The sequence below is a fragment of the Lynx rufus genome, unplaced genomic scaffold (genome assembly GCF_022079265.1).
Source record: "Lynx rufus isolate CCGP_SWC_20201006 ecotype Redwood Valley unplaced genomic scaffold, mLynRuf1.p SCAF_4, whole genome shotgun sequence".
In the NCBI taxonomy this organism is placed as follows: domain Eukaryota; kingdom Metazoa; phylum Chordata; class Mammalia; order Carnivora; family Felidae; genus Lynx; species Lynx rufus.
Genome location: NW_025814856.1, coordinates 18,738,976 through 18,764,423, shown reverse-complemented (window position 1 = coordinate 18,764,423; position 25,448 = coordinate 18,738,976). Strand labels below are relative to the sequence as shown.

Below are 25,448 nucleotides of genomic sequence, written 5' to 3'. Positions count from 1 at the left end.
ATATGTGCAAAATGCTGGACACAGATATCTCTGGTGACGGAAGCAATCAAGTCTCCTCTGGTCTTACGTTCATCGGCTGTTGTGGTCTTGCCCAAGCGTGGTGCCAGGCATGTAGTCAGTGTTGCAGAATGCTTGGATTATGCTTACGGGTATAGCCAGTGGCCTGTAGCCCCCAGACCTCTGGTGGGAGACAACTCACCACTGTCCCCACAACAGGCCCCCATACTGACCACCTCGCACCATGGCCTCAGACCCTGCACCTGGGCAGTCACCAAGGCCAAGCCCCACCCTGAAGCATGGGGAGCCTGAGCTAGGAGGGAGCAGTGCAGCCCTGAGGTCACACGGCAAAGAAGCGGCCAAGGTGACTTCTGCCCACCAAAGAGTAATCGCTGGCTCTGTGCTTGCTGTATTACAGCCAGACCATTGGGAGCACCACTGGGACCAAACTTCTTGATCAACACCCCCATTTTCAGACCACAAAAAAGCAGACTGCCAGGGCCATGCACCAGGTTTTTGCTGTACAAAACAGCACTGAGGAGCACTGGAAGAGGGTGACTCGTACAGTGGCCTTATCCCGTGTCCTGACCCTAGAGCCCACAAGGGCAGGAGCGGAATGGCCCTTCCTAAGCCGGTGGCACTCGATGGCACCAGATTCACCTTCTGGCGGCCTCTGTCAGCCACGCTCAGTTCTGATTAAAGATCATTAAACATGAAATTAGCCCGTTTGTGTTACGGGTCCCCGGGGTGGCCGGTGATTATGACGCGCAGATGGCCAAGAACCCAGGCGTCGGGCAGGCGGGTGAGGCCGGGATGTGTGGGGCTAACACTGCAGGCGCAGGCGGCCGGGAGGCAGGCGCGGGGGCTGGGCTTTGTTTTCTCCCGCTCCTGTTGTGTAAACCCCCTTGCATTTCACAACAAATCACAGATAATTAATAAGTACATGCCCGTAATGAGCAGGCTTTTTAATAGAAGAAATTGGAAGATGCGGTGTCGAGTCATTATTTCACTCTGGCCCAGACTCGGCTCTATTTTCCCATCTTCCTCACTACACCCCCCCACACACACACCCTCCAACCCCGGTAGTGCTTCAGTCAGAGTCTCTGCAGACAGGCTGGCTCTGACCCCACCCTTCAGCTGGGCTGCAGTACTAAGACCCTGGTCCTGGAGTCCAGGAGCCCTGGGGAATCCCCACCCAACCTGGAGCACCACATCCCCCTGGAGCCTGTGAGGGCCCCTGAAGGGCTTTGTCTGGGGTGGGGGTGGGCATGCCAGGCCTGACTCCCGACAGCCCTCCCCCTGGCTCCTCTGGATGAGAGATGAGTGAAGGGACCGTTGCTGGCCTCAGGGCAGGCATCCTGGCTGCACCTCAGGTGACCTTGTGAGAAGCTGTGGGGGTCAAGGTGTCTGTCTCCCACCAGGAGGAAGACATCCTGTACTATGACGCCAAGGCCGATGCTGAGCTGGTGAGTGCCCCACCTACACTGGGGGAGGGAGAGCTGCCAGAGCCCCACACCCTCCCTGGGCTAGTGGCCTCAGCTGTGAAATGTTAGGTCTCAGCTTCTTCCACATTCTGAGGTCACCCTGCAAAGTACTGGTGGCACAGGCCCCATGCCCAGCCCCAGACAGGTAGTGAGACACTTGGACCTCATCTGGTGGGTCAGTCCAGGTGCCAGCATGGAGGGGACTGACTGCTATGGGAGCAGGGAAGAGGGAGCAGTTGGGAGGGCTTCCTGGAGATGTGCAGGCAGGGCCCGGCTGTGGCTGTGGCTGTGGCTGTAGGCCATCGGGTGTGTTTCAGGTGGTGCAGGTACCTTCCCTGTGGTGAGGGGAGCAGCAGCTTCAGTTGTGCTGAGCACCCCACGGTGGTCCCCGCTGTGCTCACCTGGAGCTCAGTCAGTCTTGCCCTAGCTGAAGAGGCAGCCCAGCCCTGTGCCTGTTCTCCAGACAAAGGACAGGACTCGGGCTCTGCTGGGGTCACTGCTTCAGAAGCGGCGGCACTCGGGGTGACCGGAGGACCCAGACCTACACTGCTTTTCTGCCTCTGTGTCACTGATTAGCCCATGTCTGCTTGGGCTGCCCTGTCACCAGAGGCCTCACATGAAAGACATAGGACCATTTTGGTAGCAAGGGACCTACTGAGGAGGTAAGAGTGCCCAAGAGTGCAGGGCACTCAGAGTAGACAGTGTTTGGTGAAACTGTCAAGGCCCAAGTCCATCTGCCTGCCTTTGAGGCAAAAGCAGTTGAACCTGACTATCTCCTCTGTGAACAGAGGTGTCATAACAGCTCACTCTCTGGAATCCCACCTGCACTGGCTGGGGCAGGAGCCCCCAAATCCGGTGTTCCTCTGCCAGGCTTATTGGCCAGGGGCATTTCCTGGGGTGAGCAGGAGGTAGACAATGACACCAGGAGGTGGGCAGGCAGGAAGCGATCCCTGCAGAGGGTCCATGGTGCCAGGCTGGCCTGGGTAAGCCTTCAGGAGGGCAGGCGGGCAGGGGGCCCAAGAAGGAGGAGTGGGTGGGCTAAAGCAGGTGTGCTTCCCCCTTGGCTGAGCCTCCGTGGCTCCCAGAGAAGTTGCTAAAATTAAAGCTGGAATCTGAAATTCAAATGAAGAGCGAACCTTTAATTAGACCCTGAATCTAATTCCTTACCCCCCTCAGCAGCGGGCTGTAATTTTAGCAATCAGTGCATTAAATATAAACCAGGAGACGGCAGTTGCCCACCATACAAAACCCCTGGCATGGGGGTAGCACTGAGGGGGCTTCTTGGCCTTTCTGGTACCAAGGCCCCTACCAGGATCCCCTGAACTCCCTGTCTCCAGGACTCCCAACCCCTGGCCCTAAATCACCGATTCCCTGCCCCTGGAGGGAGAGTCATCCTCGGTGGGGCTGGGCTAAGGTCAGGCCAAAAGCTGGGCCTCGCCTGGCCCTCCTATAAATATGCACATATTTGCCAACTCCCCTGCGTTGTGTTGTTTTGTTTTTTTAATCTTTGCCAGAGGTACAGTTAGAGATCTTTCTAGACCATTTACTTTTAAATTACCAACCAGAAGGTGGGGGTGGGGGAAAGAGAAGGAAGGAAAAAGTTCGCCAGCTGATAGCTTATCAGAACAGAATCCAAATGTCACATTAGTTGGGAAAGTTGGGAGATTAAATTTTCCAGCGCCCTTCATCTGCCGCTGACATTTCGGGGGCTTTCTTCTCCCGCACCTCCCCCTCCTCCAAGCAGAACGTGAGTGGCTCACGCCTCAGAGGCGGCAGGCTCCGCAGCTGCCTGCCCTGGCTTTACCCAGCATTCAGGAGCTTCTGAGGGTCCTCCAAGGGTGTGCCGAGGTGGGCAGAGGGTGGCACACGTGGTGAGGGATGAGGGGAGGGCAGCAGATGGCTTGGATTTTGCCGTACAAAATCCACCGTTGAAGAGACGCTGCAGACCCTTCCGAGCCATGCCAACCCCCACACGGCACCCCCCATCTAGGCAGTAATTCATTCCCCAGGCTGGAGGATGGACCCAGAGCCCTCCTGGGCTGGGGACGTGTAGGGAGACACGATCACCCTTTCCCCAGACAAGATACAGCGGGAGGAGGGAACACCGCGCTTGTGCCTAGGACCCAGTGAGTGGTCGGCAGAACCACGAGGGGGTGGAAGTGAGCTGAGCCAGAGGTTGAAAGGCACTGAGGGGGCATGTGGATAGTCCAGCTGCTTACACCCCTTCCTCCCAGGGCACAAGGCCCCCCCCAGCTCTGCCCCTGCCCTGCCTTGATCTCCGTCCCTCCTTGCCTCCCCCTCTGGCTCTTTCTTGCCTTCCTCTTCACTCTCTGCCACCATCTTCCCTTCCCTTCCCCCTTGCACACCTGCACCCTTGCCTGCCCCCACCCCCACTCGGCTGCAGCATCAACACTGTAGCTGCAGACCCATTCCTGCCAGCCTGTGGTGGTGGGCGGGGGTGCACGGCGCATGCCCAGCCTGCTCGGCCGAGAGATGCCGTAATTGGCACCTGTCAGGCGGCTGCAGCTCATTTTAGAAAGTCAACGGGGACCTTTGCAATCCTGCTGCTAGCGGGCGCTGAGGACCCTCCCTCCGGAAGTTACTGGGTCTCAATGCTAGCCTCCACCCCAGCCCAGCTCTGCCCCCAAACTCAGCCCCTACAGCCATCAGCTGTAGGGATGGTGCCCCTCCCCCAGAGGGGGCAAGGGCCCTCTCCCTGGTGCCAAAGGAACTCCATGCAGGGGATGGGCAGGGCCCAGGGAGCGTGGGGGTGTGGGTTCCAAGGCTCCTGGGACGGGCTGCCTAGGCCTCCCTGTGATTGCATAAGCCTGTCCTTATAAGTAGAGGGCTGCAGCCCGCTCTTTCTCAGTGGCTCTAAGGTTTGTCTCCTTCACTGATAATTGGTTTTCAAGAATGTGGGAAAGGGTCAATTTGGCATTTGGAATTTGGGTTTAGCAAATGTAGGGATGGTGGGTAGGGTGGGCAGGGGCAGGTGGGAGTCACAGGCCTCCTGGGTGAGGGGTCCGTACCCCGTATCCATCTATTCCTGTGTCTCTCCATCTCTCTCCATTTCTAACTGCAACAGTCTCTGATTCTGAGATGCTCCTAATCACCTAGGCTCTGGCCCTCTCCTGCCTGCAGAGCTGTCCAACCCCACTCCCCATTTCCCAGCCCTGACACTACTGTGGTGGGGGGTATCCCTTTCTGCAGGACGACCCTGAGAGTGAGGATGTGGAGAGGGGGTCCAAGGCCAGCACCCTAAGGCTGGACTTCGTTGAGGACTCAAACTTCAAGAACAAGGTCAACTACTCGTACACGGCCGTGCAGATCCCCACGGACATCTACAAAGGCTGTGAGTGTGCAGAGCAATCAGAAATAACCCTCTCCCACCACCATGGGGGCAAGGCCCACTGCCTGGGCACTGCCAGGTCCCAGGTGCTCAACCAGTGCCATCTGCCTTCAGCCCCTTATACCCAAGGTCACACATGCTCACCCACACACAGTCATCAAATCATTCTCAGGCATGGCCTGACACTAACCCTCAGCAAACTACAAAGCACTCAGACTCCCCACCCCGTGCATGTGCAGTCTCCTGCCCATGTGTAGACATGTGCCCACATGAATGCTTGCACACAACTTGTTCCCCTACATGCTGGACCAAGTCCCCACAGGCCTCCAAAGCAGCTCCTCCCCACCATCCCCCATTCCCTGGCCCCATGCAAGCATGGGTTGAGGAGCTACCACATCAAGTGGCCTCAAGGGCTGGAGGAACAGGGACGTCCTCACTCACACACAACAACCTGGAACGTCTCCTTCCTTGTCCAGGGACGGGGCAGCTTTCATAACGAGGAAACGAAGTCACTGCAGCTGGAAGGATTTGAGTCAGACATGAGGAGGAACTTCCTGAAGATCTTGGGAGGTGTAGGGGAAGGAGACCAAGAGTCAAGCACTAGAGAGAGAGCTCTAGCAGCAGGCCTTAGGGCCCTGGGGTCTGTTGAGCATAATTCTGTGAGCACCTACAAGGCAGCCTCAGAATCCAAGGGTCCCACCAGGTGGAGGGTCTTGGAACACAAGTCCCACAGCTTCTGGATAGTGTCCAGAATGCAAGGAATCCTCCAGGGTCCTCAGGGAGGCCCCCCTCCACCCTTAGAGTCAGCCAGGCCTTCTAGGCAGCCTCAGGCGTGGGTGAGGACAGATGCTTCCCCCACACACAACATCCCATCCCTGCCACAGGCCGCCTGCAGGCCACCTGCCCGAGCCAGCCGAGGAGCACTATCACAGGCAGGCACACTAATTAAAACAGGAGCCATACCGCCCTCCCCAGTCACCCCTCGCTACCCACACAAATTACATTTTATATGTTTTTTATTTACTGTGTCACTTTTAATTAAATCTGTAATCGCCTGCCTGAGGGGGCATGGTCCCCGTTTCCCAACTCAGCGTGATCTGAGAGTGTGTGCACATGGGTGTGGGTGTGTGCACATGGGGCTGAGTAGCAGGCCCTTTCCAGGCAGGGAGGCTGGAGTGCTTGCACAAGTGTGTCTTATAGTGAATGCGTGTGTGTGCATGTGGTCGTGGATACCTGCAGGGACAGCCCAACTGAGGTGGGGGTCTCCTCTTGGCTCTTGACCTGAGTCAGTAACACCCCTATGGCAGCAGCTAGACAGGCTTCCAGGACAGTCTGCTCTAAGCCTCTCATTGGGAAGATGGGGAAACTGAGGCCCAGTGAAGGTTGGGACTTGCCAGGCAGACTCTCCCAGGACAGGCAGTACTATATGAAACATTTGAGAACCTGGCTTTATTTTTTTGTTAAAGAGAAAAATAGAAATTGTTCGACTCACTAAGTTTCTAAATTAGCAACAGGACCATAACATACTGTTCAATAGGCACAGCCAATGCTAGAAATGTGTTTTGTTTTCACATTATAGTCAGTTAAGGGAAGCTACAAGGACAGAGAGAAGGGAGAGGGAGCAGAGGGAGAAGAATTAGGCAGCACACAAGATGCAGCAGAGGCCACACACTGGAGGGAGAGAACAGAGGGACCATGCCCTGGAATGTGTCAGCGCCCCCTAGGCTGTGAGTGGAGCCTTGAGCATTTGTATCTTTTTTTTTTTTTTTAAGTTTATATATTTATTTTGAGAGAGCACACAAGTTGGGGAGGGGCAGAGAGAGGGAGAGAGAATCGCAAGCAGGCTCCGCACAGTCAGTGCAGCGCCCCACGCGGGGCTTGAATCCATGAACCATGAGATCACTACCCGGCTGCTTAACCCACTGAGCCACCCAGGCGGCCCCAGCACTTGTATCTTTAAATCACAGCTCTTCATCTGCTTTAAAGATTTCAGTGTTCAGAGGCTCTGCTCTGAAGAGAAGAGCAGAGGCTTTGGAAGGCATTCTTGGGTTTTCACTTGGGGTGGATCTTTGATAAGGATCTCAGGGGCAAGTGGGACAATGGTGTAAGAAAGGAAGTGGAAGAAACTGGAGGAAAAAAACAGCCCCTAGGGGAAGGGGTCAGGTATAGAGGCCTGGCAGGAGCAGGTATCCAGCTCCTGGTGGGTTGTTGTTTTTTTTTTTTAATGTCCTACATACAGGGACAGACACACTACACATAAGAGAACACGTGCCACACACATACATCGGCCAGATTTAGGCCTGTCCTGAGTTGGGGGTGGGGATGCTGCTCAAGGCATCCTGAGTCACTGCCCTGGCTGAGGGATCTATAGGACCGAGCCCATTCATCTGACAGGAGCCTTGATCTGTAAGGGCTCATAGGGGTGGGTCTGGCCAAAGAATCACCTGTGTGCAGCCACAGAGGTCAGGGGAAAGGGAGGGTGAGGGTAACTGGTCATGGGGGACTGTGAGAGCAAAACCCATTGGTGTCCTCCAATGGGTGCAGAGTGCTGTGCCCTTGTGCCCATGGCAGCAGTCGGGCTGCTGGGCAGGTAGGTTGAAGGGTGAGGGACTCACACACCTGACTGGAAACACAGAGGTTCAACACAGATATACCTGTTAGGGAGTGTAGGCTGTGTGTGTGTGTGTGTGTGTGTGTGTGTGTGTGTGTGTGTGTGTGCAAGTGTGCGTGCAAGTGTTGGAGCAAGATCATAGCATAGCCATAGCCCCTGCCCCTCCAAGAGCCCCTGCCCCCGCCCCTGCCTGCTCCTGGCCCCAGTTGATTAATCATGGAGCTGAGTGGCTTCCAGCTTATCAGGTACCTTAATAGCTGAATAATTCCAGCCCCATCATCGGGCCCTTAATTGCTTTCTTGTGGCTGCAGCCCGGAGTGCATGCTGAGTGGGTGAGCTCCCAAGGGACCAGCTGCAAGCTTCAGGCAGCATGCTGGATGGGCATCCCAAGGTACAACTCCCTGCCACCTGGGCAGCCCCTCTCCAGGGGCCACAGGCCATAGCTGCCCTGCCTGATCATGTGGGGCCTGGCTGAAGGGTAGGCTAAGCTGACTCAGGATGGGGTGAGGACCTGGAAGTCTTCCTAAAGGAGCTGGTGCAGCCCCAGCCGAGCCCTGGGGAATGAGATCCTGGCTAGGCAGAGAGCAGGTGAGGCTTTCCAAGCGGGGCATGTCATTGTGGTGAGGTCCCACAGGGGGACTGCCCAGGTGCTTTTCACCTCAGCCCCCCCCCCATTTCCCCCGCAGCCACTGTCATCCTTAATGAACTCAACTGGACAGAGGCCCTGGAGAATGTGTTTATCGAGAACCGCAGGCAGGACCCCACACTGCTGTGGCAGGTCTTTGGCAGTGCCACAGGAGTCACTCGCTACTATCCAGGTAAGTGTCAGCCCGTCTCTCCTGTCCACTCAGCACCCAACCCTCCTCCATCACCCAGCCCACTTATCCTGAGGTGTGTGGGGTGGGTGGTCAACCCTGTGGGCTGTGGAGTAGCCACTCCTGCAAAGGCTGCCTATCCTTGCAGGGCCCTTCCCTGCTAGACCCCCTCACCTCCTCTCCTCCCACAGCCACCCCATGGCGAGCCCCTAAGAAAATCGACCTGTACGATGTCCGAAGGAGACCCTGGTGAGTGAGTAAGGAGGAGCTGGGAAGGGACACCCCCTCAGTTCCCCCACCTCTGCTGCCTACTCCCCTCCCTCCCGATATCCAGGCCTCAGAGCAGGGCGCAGCCAGCTCTATCCAATTTTCATTTCACACATCGTTGCCACTGGAAAATGGATCCCATCACCCAGGCAGGCCTCCCAGCTGCTTCTGCCCCCCATCCACTGCCCGGCACTCCACCCCCTTGGGACTGAGGGATTGGGCCAGTGGGGGTTCCCAAGAGTGGATGTCGGTTGGCCAGCCCCACACCACCCATCTGAACCCTGGACACCTCACCCTTTGCTCTGCCTCTCCTGCAGTACCCCATGACATCCTCTTTCCCTGCCACCTGTTCATTCCTGCACACAGCTGGGACTCAGACCTTGGGCCCTCATCCTGGGCCAGGGAACATACCTTCTACCCCCTCTCTGGATCACCTGCTCACGCCTCCTTTGGCTCAGGGTCACTCATGTCATGGGCAAGGACTGTTTTTTTAAGTGTGATATCCTTGGTGCCTAGGACCCTGTCTGGCCCCTGCAGTGGATGCTCAGTAGAAACAATGTTGAATCAATATATGGGTGGAGGAAGAAAGGACCCACAAAGTCCCAGGGAGGCTGGCCCTAATTGAGGCTTCTCCCGGGCAGGTATATCCAGGGGGCCTCGTCGCCCAAGGACATGGTCATCATCGTGGATGTGTGAGTGAGCAGTTCTGGCAGAAGGGGTGGGGGGAAGCAAGGGGTGACCATCTGCTGCCTGGGAACACTCATCAGGGAACGGCAGGAAAATGCCTAAGGCCTACCTAGTGCCTCCATGACCTTACCAGGAGCGGCAGCGTGAGTGGCCTGACCCTGAAGCTGATGAAGACGTCCGTCTGTGAGATGCTGGACACGCTCTCCGATGATGACTATGTGAACGTGGCCTCGGTGAGTGCCAAGGTGGTAGGCGGGTGAGGAATGGGTCATACACACACCACCCCCTCACCGTGCAACAGCTGACTGCCCTGGCCAGCCTGAGGCCACTCACCACCCTCACTGTCCCTGCAGTTCAATGAAAAGGCACAGCCTGTGTCATGCTTCACACACCTGGTGCAGGCCAATGTGCGTAACAAGAAGGTGTTCAAGGAAGCTGTGCAGGGCATGGTGGCCAAGGGCACCACAGGCTACAAGGCCGGCTTTGAGTATGCCTTCGACCAGCTGCAGAACGTGAGCCCCGTGGGTGGGTGAGCGGGTGGCTGGGGACAGGCAAAGGCCCGGGCTTCGTGACACCGGGGAAATCAAGACGAATGGCCTTGTTAGCGCCCAACAGGCAGCTCGGGCAGAAGCACCATCTGCTGTGGGGAGGAGGGTCTGAGGGCCAGGACTTCCAGGGGGAGGGAGACCCACCCCTGGACCGGGGAGGGGCCGAAAGCTGCCTGACCCCAAACCTACTCCTGACCAGTCCAACATCACTCGTGCCAACTGCAATAAGATGATCATGATGTTCACGGATGGTGGTGAGGACCGCGTGCAGGATGTCTTTGAGAAATACAATTGGCCCAACCGGACGGTGAGGCTCAGCCCAGGCGGGGGCCACCCTGACCTGGCCCCGGTTCAGGGGAGGGCTGTCATCTGGTGGCCACAGCAGTAACCCCAAACCCCAAACAGGTGCGTGTGTTCACTTTCTCCGTGGGGCAACACAACTACGACGTCACACCCCTGCAGTGGATGGCCTGCGCCAACAAAGGTACTACGTCCAGCGTCACTGCCTCAGGGCCTGCCTGCCATGCCCTGCTGTCCATTGGGTTGATTGTCCACATTATGTCCAGCTTTCCAGCTGCCTGTTTACCCACTGCCCATCTTCCGGTGCATGTGACTATCCATCTTTCTGTCTGGCCATGTAACTTGTCCATATGACTAAGCATCTTTCTGCCCATCTGTCTGTCCATTGTCCATCCATCTCCTGTCTGATCTGCTCTTGTGTCTGTTTGCTGGTCAGTCTACCTCTCCATATATTTGAGCCTGGCCTCTGGGTGGACTCTGAATGTCACTACCATCCTAGCAAGAGGGACCTCACCCTGCCTCTGCTTCCTTACACCCCTACATTCATGACCCCTTCCCTAGCATCAGTCCAATTGACAGGGCAGTGGAAGGGAGCACTAAAGGGATAGGACTTTGGGGGGGAGTGACACCAGAAAGAGATGAGTCCTGAGGGACAAGTCCAGGGCTGCTGACATCCCAGGGTACAGAAGCCCCTGTGCCATGGATCCCACGTACCACCCAGACCCACCTCTGCCTCCTCTTCCCTCACAGGTTACTATTTTGAGATCCCTTCCATTGGAGCCATCCGCATTAACACACAGGTGAGACTGTAGGGCACCTCCCGGCCTCCACCTCCCAGCACCTTGCCTCCTGGGCACTGCGTGAACAGTGGGCTGCTGTGATGTGAGAGCGCCCTCTGGTGACGTGCTGATATGCCGGGAGGCAGAACAGGGAAGGTGCAGTGGGCATGTGAACTCGTGACCCCTGTCACCTTCTCCCCAGGAATATCTGGATGTATTGGGCAGGCCCATGGTACTGGCAGGCAAGGAGGCCAAGCAGGTGCAGTGGACCAACGTGTATGAGGATGCACTGGTAAGGCCTCTGGGCCCCCACAGATGTGTCCACAAGGTCATGTTCCTTAAGGGCCCCCATATGGGAATAAACCAAACAGAAGAAAAAATGGGACCTGTGCCTAAGCCCATCCTCTGAACACTCAGGGTAGGGCATGGCTGGCCACATCCTCTAACCCATCCTCTTCCTCTCCCTTCAGGGGCTGGGGTTAGTGGTGACAGGGACCCTCCCTGTTTTCAACCTGACACAGGATGGCCCTGGAGAAAAGAAGGTAAGGTTCCCCACTCGGGAACAACTAGGCATGCCCTAGCAGGTCTGGGATGGAGGAGGGACATACAGGCCTTCAGCCTGGACAGGGGCAACTATTTGTGAACAGCTTGAGGCCCTGGACGTGAGGTTTGGACAGTGGGGCTTCCTCATGGAATTGAACCCATTTCAGACCCCATGCCTCTGTTCCCAGAACCAGCTGATCCTGGGTGTGATGGGCATCGATGTGGCTCTGAATGACATCAAGAGGCTCACTCCAAACTACACGGTAAGTATTCATCTGCCCATCCACCATGCTCTGCCTCCCCACAGGGACACAAGCCAGGCTCAGCAGAGGAGTCTAATGGGGATTACAGCACCTCCAGGGACACCTCTGAATTCAGGCAGTCAGGAGAGGCTTCCAGAGGAGGTGACCTTGGGCCTAGAGCTGGGGTTGGCAAACTGTCTGTGAAAGGCTAGACTATGAATATTATAGGCTCTGCCAGTGTAAATACTCATCCTCAGTTCTGCTGTTGAACTGCGAAAACAGCCACAGACAAAACAAATAAATAAGCATGACTGTGTTTGAATACAATTTTGTTTGTGGATCATGAAGTTTAAATTTCACATAATTTTCACATGTCATGAAATAAAATTCCATTTTTGGTTTTTTTCAACCACTTAAAAGTGTAAAAAGAAACATTCCTAGCCATACGGTAACAGGTGGCGGGCCAGGTATAGCCCATGGGCCATAGTTTGCTGACCCCTGGACTGTCAAATAGATAGGAGGTGTACCTTGGAGTTACAGGAAACTCTGTGGGCAAAGGACTAAAGGTGAAAAACAAAATCATAAACCAGGGAGGGGGCAAGGTCAGTGTGGCTGGCCCAGCGCCTGTGTTGAAGGCAGTTTCAGGTTTGGTTGTGAAAGGGGTAGGGGTGGGATGTGTGTGACAGCATGTCTACACCTGAGCCACATGAAGGCCCCATGTCACTGGCCCCCATGTGCAGTGAGAAAACAGTCTAGAGAGCTAAGGGTGAGTCCAGAGTCCCATTCACTCATCCTTCACTTCCACCTGGAAGGGGTACCCAGGAATTCCAAGGGCACTCTCTTCCCTATGCACTCTACTGAGATGGCGACCAGGAGGAGACACTAGTGGGGAGGGGAGGAGAGGGTAACAGCAGCCTTGAGGGGCCAGTGGAGGCAGAGCAGTCTGGCTGACTGACAGCTCCATGACAAGCAGGGGTATTTGGGGCAGAAGGCCAAATCAAATTGTGGTCCCATGATGCCGGTCAGCCTCAGCAAGAGCTGGTGCACACAGGATACCAGCCTGCTGGACTTGAGCTTGAGAAACAGCTTGAGAAACAGGCTCGAGGTCACATTGCATGTGGGGGCCCCTGGCCCAGGCAGGCAAACCTCAGTGGTATCGAAAGCAGGCTGAGGAAGAGCTCGAGAGTCTAGAGAATCCCTGCCTAGCCCTCCAGGCCCTGAGCTCCCAATCTACGCCCCCAGCTTGGAGCTAACGGCTATGTGTTTGCCATTGACCTGAACGGCTACGTGTTGCTGCACCCCAACCTCAAGCCCCAGGTGAGCCAGGGGGGTGGCCAGGAGGAGGGTAAACTCTACAGGATGGGGACCCCTGACTTCCTGCCCTGCCTCCCACAGACCACCAACTTCCGGGAGCCTGTGACTCTGGACTTCCTGGATGCTGAGCTGGAGGATGAGAACAAAGAGGAGGTAAGGAAAAGGAGAGGAGTAGAGATGGGGGTACCCAGAGCAGCAGAGAGTAGGGACCCCACCCCTCACATCTCTGGTCCTTCCAGATCCGTCGGAGCATGATCGATGGCAACAAGGGCCACAAGCAAATCAGAACGCTGGTCAAGTCCCTGGACGAGGTGAGAAGATGGTATAGGGGCACAGAGTCAGAGTGGGCATCCTCCCGTACTCCACCCCACCCCTGCCTACTGGCCCAAGTACTTGACTCAGCCTCTTCTCCCAGAGGTACGTAGACGAGGTGATGCGGAACTACACCTGGGTACCTATAAGGAGCACTAACTACAGGTGAGTGGGTCAGGGCTGGGTAGGCAGGGAGGGGTGGGGGCAGCCCCAGAGCCCAGAGTCTGAGCCCTGTGCTTGCCCAGTCTGTGCGTTCTCAACGACTGCAGCCATGATCCCAGTGGGACACCAGCAGCCAGAACTGCTCACTACTCACCCCAGGACTCTCGGTCCCCCAAGGGCCTTTTGCTGGCCCTTCAAGAACTGGACAGAGACAAGACAGTGCATCTGATGTCTCCCCATGCCACACCACTCTCTCCCATGTCACCCCTGCTTGGATTGTATCCCTGGGTATCTGCACCCAGGATGTCACCCTCAGCACATCCCCAGGCCTGCTCTCAACAGGCACCACAGCCTCGGAGCAGGTACCCTTCTGGGTCAGGCCCAGGCAGTACAGGCTGTCTCCTTGTGCCCCCAAGAGCTGGTCTCGTTCACACCCCAATCCCAGCTCGTGACTGCTCCTCATGGTGTTAGCACCAGCCCTGCTTTTTGACGGCTCTCACATGGCCTAAGTCTCTAGGACTGAGGGACCCCACTCCCATGGCTGTGCACCCAACAGCCTAGCTCACAGACAGTGTTCTGTCCCTTTTGAGTTTGCTGCTGGCCAGATAGAGGAGGCTGGCTGGGCACATGGTGTGTTGGGGGAGGCCGCTGGGGATGTGGGGGGGGGTGGCGAGTTGCTTTGGAGCTGGGAGTTCTGAGGCCTCCAGAAGAGTTTAGGGAGTGAATCTCCCACAGCTAATAGGGAAAGGTGGCCCTGGTGGTCAGGAGAGGGGACTTCACAGCCTGGGCATCTCTGCCCAGCTCCAAGGTGGGGGGGCTGAATGCCAATGTGGCCCACCTCTCCCCAGCAGTGACATATGCTCCTCTCCTCCCCTCATCCCCAGCCTAGGGCTTGTGCTCCCGCCCTACAGCACCTTCTACCTCCAAGCCAACCTCAGTGACCAGATCCTGCAGGTCAAGTGTAAGTGGCCCGGCCCCTGCCTGTGCCCTGCACCCCTGCCTCTGCCCCGCACCTTGGCCGCCGGCCCCAGGCAGCATAGCCAGCCGCTGGCGGCAAGGCAGCCCCTCCTGCCCAGTCTGCCCACCCCCAGGCACCCGCAGGCTGGGGCACCAGCCATCGGAGTCTGTGGAAATCTGCATGCCTGCCTTTTCTCAGATTTGGTTCCAGACCATTCTCTCATGATTTCCGTTGAGGTTTTTGGTTTTAGTTTCTCCTACTGCGTGTCTTCCCTCCTTAGCTTGCCTCCCCCGCACACCTCTGGGGGCTGCATTCTTGGAAGACACCCCCTCTTCTCATCTCTCCTTCCCCCTGTGCCCTGCAGCTCTCTCCCCTGTGGTGCCACCCCCCCAGGGTCTCTCTCTCCCCCTCCTCTGACCTCCTCATTCATCCTCCCCCATTTTCCGCCCCCCCCATCAGCCCCTCTCACCTTCCTCCAACCCCCACTGCCTCACTCTCTCTGCCCTTCCATTTCTCTTGCTGCCTTCTCTCCCTCCTCCTCCTCTCCCCCTCTCCCTCCCTCCCTCCTTCTCTTTCCCTTCCCTGCACCCCCACCTTCTCTGTCTCCCCACTTCCCTCTACCTTCTGCTCCTTCCGTTTCTCTCCTGCCCCAGCACCTTTACTTTCTCTCTCTTCCTCCCTCCTTCCCTCCCTCTGCTCTCTCCACCCCCCTTCATCCCTGCATCTCCCACCCTCCCTGCCTCTTCCTCCCCTTCACTCTCCCCCTCTCTTCTTCTCTGGACCTCTCTCCTTCCTTCCCTCCCTGGTCCACTCCTCTGCCTGTGGCTCATTCCTGCATGTTCTGCTCACCCTGGGCCTCCCCCAAGAGGCCTCTGGAGCCTGTGGCCCTGCCTGCCCACCGCCCGAGGTCACTGGGAGGGAGGCTGGGGCTCCGGCCCCACCGGGCGCCCCCCACCTGCCTGGCCGACTGGGGCTCATCTCCTTTGAGTTTTCTCGCTCTCTCTTTCTCTCTCATGTCGTTTTTTTGCAAGAAGTTTCCTTTCGGTATGATGATGAGACACAATATTTTCATTCAAACAGCCATTGAATAAAATATTGTTTGTGCCCCTCCCCTTCCCCTCCCCCTTTTCGTTTGTTTTTGTGTTTGTGTTGTTTTTGTTTTCCTCGCTTTCTCTCTTGGTGGACTGTCCCAGTGCCAATCAGCAAACTGAAGGGCAAGTATATTCAGAACCAGTGCACCCTCCTCTCCCCACCCCACCCACCCTCACACCCCTGCTTGCCCCCCTCCCTGCCCAGGACCAGCCAAACCCCTGCTCTCCAGGGCTCCCTCCCAGCATCCCCTTGGCTCCTCGAGTTCTTGCCTTTTCCCTCATCCCTAAACCCCTATTACAGCCAGGGGCCCTTCTCCTGGCCCTGCCTGCAGGGTGGTCTCCGGAGTGTTCTGAGAGCTCAGGCCCCCTCCTCATCCTCCTCTCTCCCTCTGGGCAGGCCCCTGCCCGCCCCCACCTTCTCTGTCCCTCTAAGACAACTCAACAGTGGGAACAGGGCTGGATGCCTCTCCACCACCTCCCACCCAGGAGGACAGGGGGCCTAATAGGCAGGGCTAGACCAGTCTTCAGTGGGGCTTATGTGTGAGGCTTAGGGTAAAGGAAAGTGCCAGCCACATGAGGCTTCGTCTGGGATAGTTCTCCCTCCTGTGATCTCTGGCAGTTGGTCCAGAAGTTGGCAGCCCTCCAAGGGGTGTCGGAAGGCTTTGGAAGCCCTACACCCTGATTCTGGGACGGGCAGGATAGGGCAGCAGCCATGCCACTGGGAGAGCCAGGCAGGCCCAGCCATCCTGGGCACCAGCCTAGGTGCTGCAGCCCCTGTGTCCTGGTGCCCCCCACTGCCTCCAGAGACTTTGCTAAGGTCCACTGGCCCAGCCCAACTCTGGTACTTGCTGCCCCTGGGGCAGAGGGTCAGGTGTGGAGAAGGTATTCCCCTGGGAAATAAAAGCAGACTCAGGGACAGTGAGCCTAGACAGGAATGGAAGGAACCATGTCTGGACCCCAAGGGCCAGCAAAAGAGCTTAGAGGGAATCAGTCTGTGTATGAACAAAAAGATTCTGGCACTTAGGGGTACCCAAGCGAGACATTCCTAAAAAAGAAAGGCACTGAACTCACAGACTCTGGTGGAGAACAAGGAGGGTGAGAGAGGGCAGCATGTGAGGGTCTCTGCCACAGGGGCAGATACCCCTGCCTGGACAGATAGGCATGGAGAGCCACAAGGGGGGGTTCCTGTCCCCAGTCCCCATGACCTGGAAGCCAGGGCTCCCCAAGAAGCCCCGGGGGCCCTGTCCAGCATAGTCCAGCAAAGGGGATACAGCTGGCACCACTGGCCTGGGTGGGGGTGGGGGACAGACCCTACTCCCACTGGCTTGAGTTGTCTTTTCTCCCCCTTCCACATCCCTCCCACTGACCCCAGAAATGCAGGGCCCTGGTAACAATGACAATTATAGCCTAGTCTCCCTTCCTGCTCCCCTACCTACTTTTTCTTTCTCCTCCTTCCCCTCCCCCGCACCCGTTCCCTGTCGGCTTGTGTCCAAACCCTGCCTCACAGTCCCATCAGAAAGCAACAGTCCAACCAGTGACTGCCCAGCTCCTGCAGGCACCCCAAGCCCACCTCCCCGAATCTTGCAGTGCATTGTGGGAGTATCTGGGAACAGAGAAGACCCCTCTTCTGCAAAAATAAGCCTTGGGGTGACAGAGAGATCATACCTTGGTGAAGACAGGATTAGAAGGTGGGCTGCCCAGAGTGCAACACACCAAGGGGCAGGGGCATGGCTCCAAGATGCAGACCTGCCAGGTGGCTGATCCATCTGGGCCGGGAGAGGCCACAGAGAAGCCCAAATTCACTCACAAACCCACACAGAGACATTTGTACACCTGCACAGGTATGCAAACACACGTTTTCCCATGTACATACGCACTCACTCTCACACCATGCACAGGTCTAATTGATAGGTCCCTAAGAGCACTCCTTCTCTGGAGCCACAGCATTCTTCTTTGGCTGCTCTGAACCCGGACAGGTCCTAGGAAAGGTAAAGACCCACCCTTCTTCCCTGCCTGGCCTCATGCTCCCAGCCCAAGAGGGCAGGTGTACAGGTTTGTGCAGCATTCCTGAGTCCTCCCTGTCTCCCACACCTTCCTCCACAGCATGGGAACATTCTCAGGCATGAGTCTCCCCTCACCCAGCCTCCCAGCCCAAGAAAGAGCACTGGACCCCCACAATGCACTGCAGCCCAGCCCCAGCTGCCCACACCGTCTCTGGTTGGACTGTCTGTGCCCGTGAGAAACTCCCTCGGTTTGGCCATGTTGATGCCTGACACAGAACAAAAGCAAGACCTACCAAAATGCAAACAGCTGCAGCAAAGAAAGAGAGATAAAAATCCGCGGCCAAAAGCCAATTCCCTTCCTCAAAGTCTCTTTGGAGGCAAAGGAAGCTCAGCATGCGGTTTTTTCCATTACGGATGTGATAAGAGCGAGACCGGCGCCTCCCCCAGACCATGCATATATATAGCAGTGTGTGTATATATATGTGTGTGTGTGTGTCCGTGTATATGTGCTATACAGCTGTATGGAAGCATATACAGCCACGCCACGGGACTCACTGCCGACAGAGGACCAGGCCTGGGCAACATATTGGCTATAACTGCCCTCCTCCTGCGATGCTGTAGTCTCCACAGGCCCTCCACCCCTCCCCGCCCGCCCCTTCTCTCTGCCCGCCCCTTCTCTCTGGCTCGAACGTGGAAGTGGCGGGTTCCCTCTTTGCTGGTGTCTCCCCCTCCCTCAAGCCACCCGCTGCCCTGTCCCTCCAGCCCCGTCAGCTCTGAGCCCCCTGGCCTCCTGCCTCCCCAGCCCCCGCCGGATAACCCCCCGTTTCTGTTGCAGATTTTGAGTTCCTGCTCCCCAGCAGCTTTGAGTCTGAAGGACATGTTTTCATTGCTCCCAGGTAGCTTGCGTGTGGCCTTGCTGAGGTGTCCTTCCCCAACCCCAACCGCCCCGGCCCCGCCTCCTGCACTGCTGCCTGGAGCTCTGTGTGTGTGTGTCCTGTGCAGTGTCGCCCCCCACCCCATGCATAGCCCCGTATGTGCGGCCATGTGCATACCCTGGGCCATGCAGCCGCACCAGGCAGCAGTGGCCAGCTGCCCACAGCTCCAGCCCCCACCAGGCCTGGGGCAGGAGGGCTCTGGACTCTGCTGATATTCCCTGCCCTCCCGGGCCACCAGGAAGGAGCCCTTTCTGCCCTGGGCGGGCTGTCCACAGCACACTCATGACTGGGCAGCTGCTGCTCTGGTTTGTGGTACCCTCCCCAACTCCCACCCTGCACCTCGTCCTTGTCCTGTGTCACTCAGTGTTTGTGTGGGTCTGGGGATGAGCCAGCCAGAGCCCCTGTCAGCAGTGCTGAGTTTAGGTGTGATGGCTCACAGAGGACTGGGGGAGGTAGAGGGTACAAGGGCTTTAAAGAGGTGCTCTGGCAAGTGAAGGGTCAGGGCCCAGTGCAGGCCCGGGCCTGGACCATCCCTCAAGTGCACACTCAGCGTGCACACACACATCCTTGGGTATACACGCTCTGCCTGTTGGCCCAAAGTGAGGAGGCCAGCAGCTCCCCCGGTGGTGAAGCCCTTCCCTGTGACCTGGCTTTGGATGAGGGCAGGTGGGTGCAACTGACAGAGACCCATGGGCACTCTCAGGCACCACACGGGGGCTCTGGACATTCCTAACCTCCATGTGTGTGCACGTGTGTGCATGCACCCACAAATTTCTCTCTCTGTAGATGTGTGTTTGTGTTTGTGAGTAATTGTGTATGTTTGTAAGAGTCTGAGTGTAAATACGGAGTGGGCTGTGTGCATTAGTGACTGTGGGAATGAGTGAAAAGGCCTGTGTGGCCTACATGACCCTGAGAGAGGGGACTGTGTTTGTTTTTGTCACTTCTGTATCTTTGGCTTGGGAGAGCTCAATAAATACATGTTGGGTGAGTGAATGAAGTAACCCACAAATGTAAATGTACATACTCTTGGGGGGCACTGTGGGGGAACTGTATCTGAAGCACAACTGTGGGCATGACTCTGGATGTATCAGCTGTGCCCCCCACCACAGAAGTACAGGTTGTGCGCTGTACAAAGGCCATAGGGGCCAGAGAGCAAGTGGGGGCTGAAACCCAGCTTGCCCCCAGCTTTGCCCTTACCAAACTGTGCACCCTAGCACGGTGTAGGGAAGCAGTGCATTTTAATAATCCCCACAAAGTTGCTGCATTCAGGCCAGCGGGGAGGTCTCTAGTGGCAGCTGTGTGAAGGAAGGATTAGGCAGGAGAGATAGCTCCATCTACCAGGGTGGAAGGACTGCTCACCAAGACTTCCTGGGGGAACAGAGCCTGAAGCGGGCCTCCCATGCCCCAAAACTCCCACATTATGTTCTCTGGAGCCACAGCCTGAGCCCAGTGAGGGCCTTGAGGAGGTGAGGGATTTGGACTGTCCGCCTCTAGGGGAAGAGCATTCCGAGCAGAAGGAGCAGCCAGTCTGAGGACCCACGTGTTCCCACTGACTTCCTGACACCCTCTGTGGTATGGAAAAAACTGAGGCTTGGGGAGCTTAAGTGAGTCATCCAAAGGTGCAAAGCTAGGAAGCGGCAGGTTGAAGTCTTATATTTAGGCTAAGTCAGCGCCGGTACTTCACCCACCGTGTGCCCACGGGAACGCCACAGCATACAGGTGGACGGGCCAGCCATGAGGCATCTCCTGGGGCCTCCCAGGTGTGCCGTCAGGGTCCAGGGCTATGCCCTGGAGGGAGAACCTGCCAGATTGGAGGAAGCAGACCATCACTCTTGTGTCAGCTCCGCCCCTATTCAGAGGTGGCAGCCTGTAAGAATACACACCCCCTGCCAAAGGCGCAGGCTTCTCAGCCAATGGCCAGGCAGGCCTGTTGAGAAACCTCAACCCTACTGCTCTGTCCAGCCCCCCAAGCCCACTCTTCTTGCCCCTCCCCACCCCCAGAGAGTATTGCAAGGACCTGAATGCCTCAGACAACAACACCGAGTTCCTGAAAAACTTCATTGAGCTCATGGAGAAAGTGACTCCAGACTCCAAGCAGTGTGAGTGCCTAGTGGGGCAGCCGGGTCTGGGCAGTGCCCAGGCCACAAGGGGGCAGCCCAAAAGAACCCAGAGACCGGGCAGGTGTGATGCAGACCCAAGCCCAGGGCAGGACCTGGGCCAGATAGTGGGAAAGGCTCCTATTGGAGCCTTGGGTATATGGGGGAGAGTGGGCAGGGAGCCACAAGAAGATGGCCCCTCCACCCCTAACCTCCGGTTCTAGGCAACAACTTCCTTCTGCACAACCTGATCTTGGACACAGGCATCACACAGCAGCTGGTGGAGCGTGTGTGGCGGGACCAGGATCTCAACACGTAGGCATCACCCAGCCTGTGGGAGCAGGAGGTTGGGATGGGCCCAGAGGCCCTGGCCCTGCCCTGCAGAAGGCAAGCCTGTGACTCACCTCCCTGCTGCCCCCCAGGTACAGCCTTCTGGCCGTGTTCGCTGCCACTGATGGTGGCATCACTCGCGTATTCCCCAACAAGTAAGTAACCAACCCTGCCACCCAACCCTGCCCCTGTCTGGGACCCTGCCTCTGTCCTGCTTCCCATAGGCCTCCTTGCACCTGGCTGAGACACTGTCCCCCATACACCACCCCTTCTACTGACCTCTGTCTTTGTCGGATAACCAGAGCAGCGGATGACTGGATGGAGAATCCAGAGCCCTTCAATGCCAGCTTCTACCGTCGTAGCCTGGACAACCATGGCTATGTCTTCAAGCCCCCGCACCAGGACGGTGAGTGTTCTCCAAGGTGCCCAGCAGCAGATGGGAAGTTGAGGCTTCCCTGTCTGCTCAGCCAAGACTAGGCTCTGCTCTCTGAGGCCCCTCTCAAACATGAGGCTGGCTGAGACTGGGGCAGATGAGGAGAGAGAGCTAGGCTGTGCCAAACACTACATTGGGTACTGGGTACTTGGCTTGGGCCCCTGGGTCCACAGGCCCAGCACAGAGTGGTCAGTGTAACCACCAGCCCCTACTCCTGACCATCCCACCCCACCGCCAGCCCTGTTAAGGCCACTGGAGCTGGAGAATGACACAGTGGGCATCCTCGTCAGCACAGCTGTGGAGCTCAGCCTGGGTGGACGCACACTGAGGCCAGCAGGTGAATGCCTGGGGTGGAGGTGGAGAAAGAGACGATGGGCAGGGTGCTGCCCAGGAAGGCGGGCATTGATGACTCCTTGCTCTCCTCTATAGTGGTAGGTGTTAAGCTGGACCTAGAGGCCTGGGCCGAGAAGTTCAAGGTGCTAGCCAGCAACCGTACCCACCAGGACCAGCCTCAGAAGGTACTTGGGCAGGTGTGGGGGCAGTAAGCCCAGCAAAACCCATTCTAGAGTCTCCCGGAAATCCTTACCACTCAGAGTGGTTCCTGTGTCTATGGGGAGGCAGTGGTTGTTGTAGATGGCCTGGGGATCTAGATGTACAAAGGGTGATGGGAGGGGGAAAACTGGCGGGCACCTTATGGTCCTTGCTCTCTGCCCAGCAGTGTGGTCCCAGCAGCCACTGTGAGATGGACTGCGAGGTTAACAATGAGGTGTGTGTGCCCCAAACCCTAGCTTACCCTGATCCCTGATTTCTTAATCCCAACTGCAACTCCTAGCCTATCATTTGGCCTGGGGGTCTCAACATCCCACCCTTTACAGCTTTACCACAACTGGGGGAGTGGTGCCCCTTCTACCCAACCACCCGACTGCCAGGGTCTGGGGAGGAAGGTCTGGGCCTGAGCCCCTCTCCATCTTCCCCCTCCTTCTCCACCTTTCAGGACCTGCTCTGTGTCCTCATTGATGATGGGGGATTCCTGGTGCTGTCAAACCAGAATCATCAGTGGGACCAGGTGAGGGTCAGGGAGAGGGTAGGAGGAGGCCAAGGTTTGAGCTTTCTGGGGTTGTGGCACTGCCAACCCTGTGACTACCACTGCCTCCTGGCATTCCTAGGTGGGCAGGTTCTTCAGTGAGGTGGATGCCAACCTGATGCTGGCACTCTACAATAACTCCTTCTACACCCGCAAAGAGTCCTACGACTATCAGGCAGCCTGCGCCCCCCAACCCCCAGGCAACCTGGGTGCTGCACCCCGGGGGGTCTTTGTGGTAAGCCCCAGCAATGCCTGGTCTGGAGATGGGGGGCAACGTGGGGGCGGGGGGGAGGCTGGGAGACCTGCCCACAGATGACGCTCCACCTCTGACAAGAGAGCTGGGGGTGACCCGGGTTTCGGGACAGCAGTAGCAGCCCATGCCCCTCTCTCCACTGCAGCCCACTATTGCAGACTTCCTTAACTTGGCCTGGTGGACCTCGGCTGCAGCCTGGTGAGTCCAAAGGGGAAGGGAGCGGAGGAAGGGTGCTCCCTGACCAGAAGGGCTCAAGAGAAGTGGTGGGGCAGGGCACTGGCCTCTGCTGACCACTCCCACTCAGTGACCCCTGCCCTACAGGTCCTTGTTCCAGCAGCTTCTCTATGGCCTCATTTATCACAGCTGGTTTCAGGCAGGTAGGTGGGGCGTTAGAGGCCCCTCCTCGAACCCCCTCCCCAGTCTAAGCCCGGACCCATCCCAAAGGGAGGTCGGGGCTTAAAGTTGAGCGAGGCTGAAACCCGAGACCTTGCCAGGGTGAATGGGTGGGGCTGAGGCGCTCTGGGCCCTCGCAGACCCCGCGGAGGCTGAGGGGAACCCCGAAGCGCGAGAGAGCAGCTGCGTCATGAAACAGACCCAGTACTACTTCGGGTCGGTGAACGCCTCCTACAACGCCATCATCGACTGCGGAAACTGCTCCAGGTACCCGCGGGGATCGGGACCGGAGGGCTGGCTGTAGCCTGGTGGGACCATGGGCGGGGCCTGCCGGGTGGGCGCGGCCCGGAGCGGGACCCGGGCTACAGCGGGGAGGGGCGGGGCGAGTCTCAAAGCCCCGCCTTTCCGGACTGCCTCCAGGCTGTTCCACGCGCAAAGACTGACCAACACCAACCTTCTCTTCGTGGTGGCCGAGAAGCCTCTGTGCAGCCAGTGTGAGGGTGGCCGGCTTCTGCAGAAAGAGACACACTGTATCCTGCCCCCGCCGCCCCCCGCCGCCCGCGCCCCCTCCTGTCCCGCGTGCCCCCTCAGTGCCCTGCCGCCTCCTTGACTCCCCACCCATGCCCAGCGGACGGCCCGGAGCAGTGTGAACTGGTGCAGAGACCGCGATACCGAAGAGGCCCGCATATCTGCTTTGACTACAACGCGACGGTGAGAAGGGGGCGGCGCACTTTACATCCCGGCCCCCCTCCCTTCCCTGGGCCGCCCGGCCGACCTGCACCTTGCCTCTTCCCGCAGGAAGATACCTCAGACTGCGGCCGCGGAGCTTCCTTCCCGCCGTCGCTGGGCGTCCTGGTCTCCCTGCAGCTGCTGCTCCTCCTGGGCTTGCCTCCTCGGCCGCAGCCCCAAGTCCACGCCCACGCCTCGCGCCGCGTCTGAGCGCCCCCTCCTGCCCCTCCCCAGGCCTCCCCGCCTCTCCCCTGCCCCCCCCCACACCCCGCCTTAGAGCCTCGCTTCCTCCCTCACCGAAGGACCTGAGTAGCCAGGCCCAAGTCTGAGCCTTGGAAGGGGGGGGGGGGGGTCCCAAAGGAGGGTGCCGCAGGTCTTTGGCCCCCAAGCCACATCTCGCCGCCGAACTGTCAAAGTGACCCCAGACCCCTTATTCCCACTGGACTTACCTGCCCCTGAGGGCTGGGACAGGGAAGCCACAGTACTGGTGCCAAACCAGGCCTCCACTGCCCACCCTGCCCCAAGGCTCCCTTTGTGTGGGAGACCTAGGCCCTGCCCCAGCTGGACTTCTCTAACCTGGCCCTTATGTCCCACCCAGGACCAAATCTGGATTCCCTGGGAATAATGAAGTTGAGATGGGCAGTTTGAGGCTTGTGCATCCCATCTTAAGTCCTGGCAGGAGGGAGGTCCTGAGGCAGCCCCTCAATGGCTCCTGCCCCTATCAGGCCTACAGCCACCTCCCACCTTCTTCCAGCCCTGCAGGTGACAGGCCAGTGACAGTGACACTGGCTCAGACACAACCCCATAAACACCTGGAGCCCTGAGGGCAGAAACTGGATTCACATTAGACTTACCTAGGAGGACGAACACACATACACACACACACACACACACACACACACACACACACACACACACACAAACACACCATGGGATGGGGTGGGGGTAGGGGCTCACAAAGCCTTACACAGGGCAGGGGGTTGGTGGGAGGGTTGGCACATGCACACTTCATCTGCTCACTGCCCACCTCTAATCTGACCTGCAGCCCAGCTGGTCCTCTGTCTCTAAAGCTGAATGTCAAACAGTGCCAAATGCTGGGACAGGGGGTTCACCTCTGTCCCACCCTAGCCACCAGTGTCCTGGAAATGTCCCTCACCCCACCAGGTGCTCATTGTAACCATTTCGCACTAGTGTCAGGCCCCCAGCGAGACCACATGCCACTGCCTGCACCTCTTGGCAGAGGAATCTTCACCAGACATTGCCCTTTGCCTTAGCCAGAGTGACATAATCACTCCTGGCTGGGCTATCCCACCCCCAATCTGGCCCTTACACACTCAGGCCTGTGCTCCACTCCCTGTTTCTTCACACTCACACAATGGGGGAGGGGGAGCAAACTGCTCTCCCCTGCTGAACACACACGTGCACGCATACACACACACATGCACACACTCTGTGCACACACAGAGGCTGGGCCCAGGCACATGTCTTCACACCATTCATTCTGATCATTTCCCCCATAGGCATCCCAGCCTGGGGGCAAGTGGGGGACGGGAGAGCAGGGGGATGTGGCCAAGAGGCTCAGATGGACTGGGAGGAGGGGGGAGGGTGATGCATTAATTAATGGCTCCATTAATTAATGTCACGTTGCTTGTTGCTTTCTCAGTGTGTGTGTATGGTCCATGCCCGCTGCTGGTGCCAGGGTGGGCACCCATGCTGTACACCCAGCCTAGATG

General features: G+C 57.7%; 1 protein-coding gene across 3 annotated transcripts in view; it reads left to right on the top strand.

Moving 5' to 3' along the window:
- The window catches only part of CACNA2D2 (calcium voltage-gated channel auxiliary subunit alpha2delta 2), a 141,909-nt gene extending 117,950 nt beyond the window's left edge, over window positions 1-23,959 (top strand). The window contains exons 5-39 of one of the 3 annotated variants that reach the window (XM_047095873.1): window positions 1,419-1,463; window positions 4,692-4,833; window positions 8,128-8,259; window positions 8,448-8,505; window positions 9,165-9,215; window positions 9,344-9,443; window positions 9,564-9,722; window positions 9,958-10,065; window positions 10,164-10,242; window positions 10,809-10,858; window positions 11,040-11,129; window positions 11,308-11,379; window positions 11,569-11,643; window positions 12,865-12,939; window positions 13,018-13,089; window positions 13,176-13,247; window positions 13,352-13,413; window positions 14,295-14,371; window positions 15,562-15,582; window positions 18,298-18,358; window positions 20,399-20,496; window positions 20,718-20,808; window positions 20,916-20,978; window positions 21,126-21,229; window positions 21,495-21,593; window positions 21,686-21,774; window positions 21,975-22,022; window positions 22,251-22,322; window positions 22,423-22,575; window positions 22,739-22,791; window positions 22,915-22,970; window positions 23,127-23,253; window positions 23,407-23,516; window positions 23,615-23,697; window positions 23,785-23,959. In XM_047095873.1, coding sequence (XP_046951829.1) covers window positions 1,419-1,463; window positions 4,692-4,833; window positions 8,128-8,259; window positions 8,448-8,505; window positions 9,165-9,215; window positions 9,344-9,443; window positions 9,564-9,722; window positions 9,958-10,065; window positions 10,164-10,242; window positions 10,809-10,858; window positions 11,040-11,129; window positions 11,308-11,379; window positions 11,569-11,643; window positions 12,865-12,939; window positions 13,018-13,089; window positions 13,176-13,247; window positions 13,352-13,413; window positions 14,295-14,371; window positions 15,562-15,582; window positions 18,298-18,358; window positions 20,399-20,496; window positions 20,718-20,808; window positions 20,916-20,978; window positions 21,126-21,229; window positions 21,495-21,593; window positions 21,686-21,774; window positions 21,975-22,022; window positions 22,251-22,322; window positions 22,423-22,575; window positions 22,739-22,791; window positions 22,915-22,970; window positions 23,127-23,253; window positions 23,407-23,516; window positions 23,615-23,697; window positions 23,785-23,925 — 2,988 coding nt within the window. In that variant the 3' untranslated portion in view covers window positions 23,926-23,959. Of the gene's footprint in view, window positions 1-1,418; window positions 1,464-4,691; window positions 4,834-8,127; window positions 8,260-8,447; window positions 8,506-9,164; window positions 9,216-9,343; window positions 9,444-9,563; window positions 9,723-9,957; window positions 10,066-10,163; window positions 10,243-10,808; window positions 10,859-11,039; window positions 11,130-11,307; window positions 11,380-11,568; window positions 11,644-12,864; window positions 12,940-13,017; window positions 13,090-13,175; window positions 13,248-13,351; window positions 13,414-14,294; window positions 14,372-15,561; window positions 15,583-18,297; window positions 18,359-20,398; window positions 20,497-20,717; window positions 20,809-20,915; window positions 20,979-21,125; window positions 21,230-21,494; window positions 21,594-21,685; window positions 21,775-21,974; window positions 22,023-22,250; window positions 22,323-22,422; window positions 22,576-22,738; window positions 22,792-22,914; window positions 22,971-23,126; window positions 23,254-23,406; window positions 23,517-23,607; window positions 23,698-23,784 lie in introns of all 3 variants that reach the window. The other 2 variants (XM_047095875.1, XM_047095874.1) reach the window with 2 other exon arrangements.
- Window positions 23,960-25,448: the final 1,489 nt, after the last annotated feature.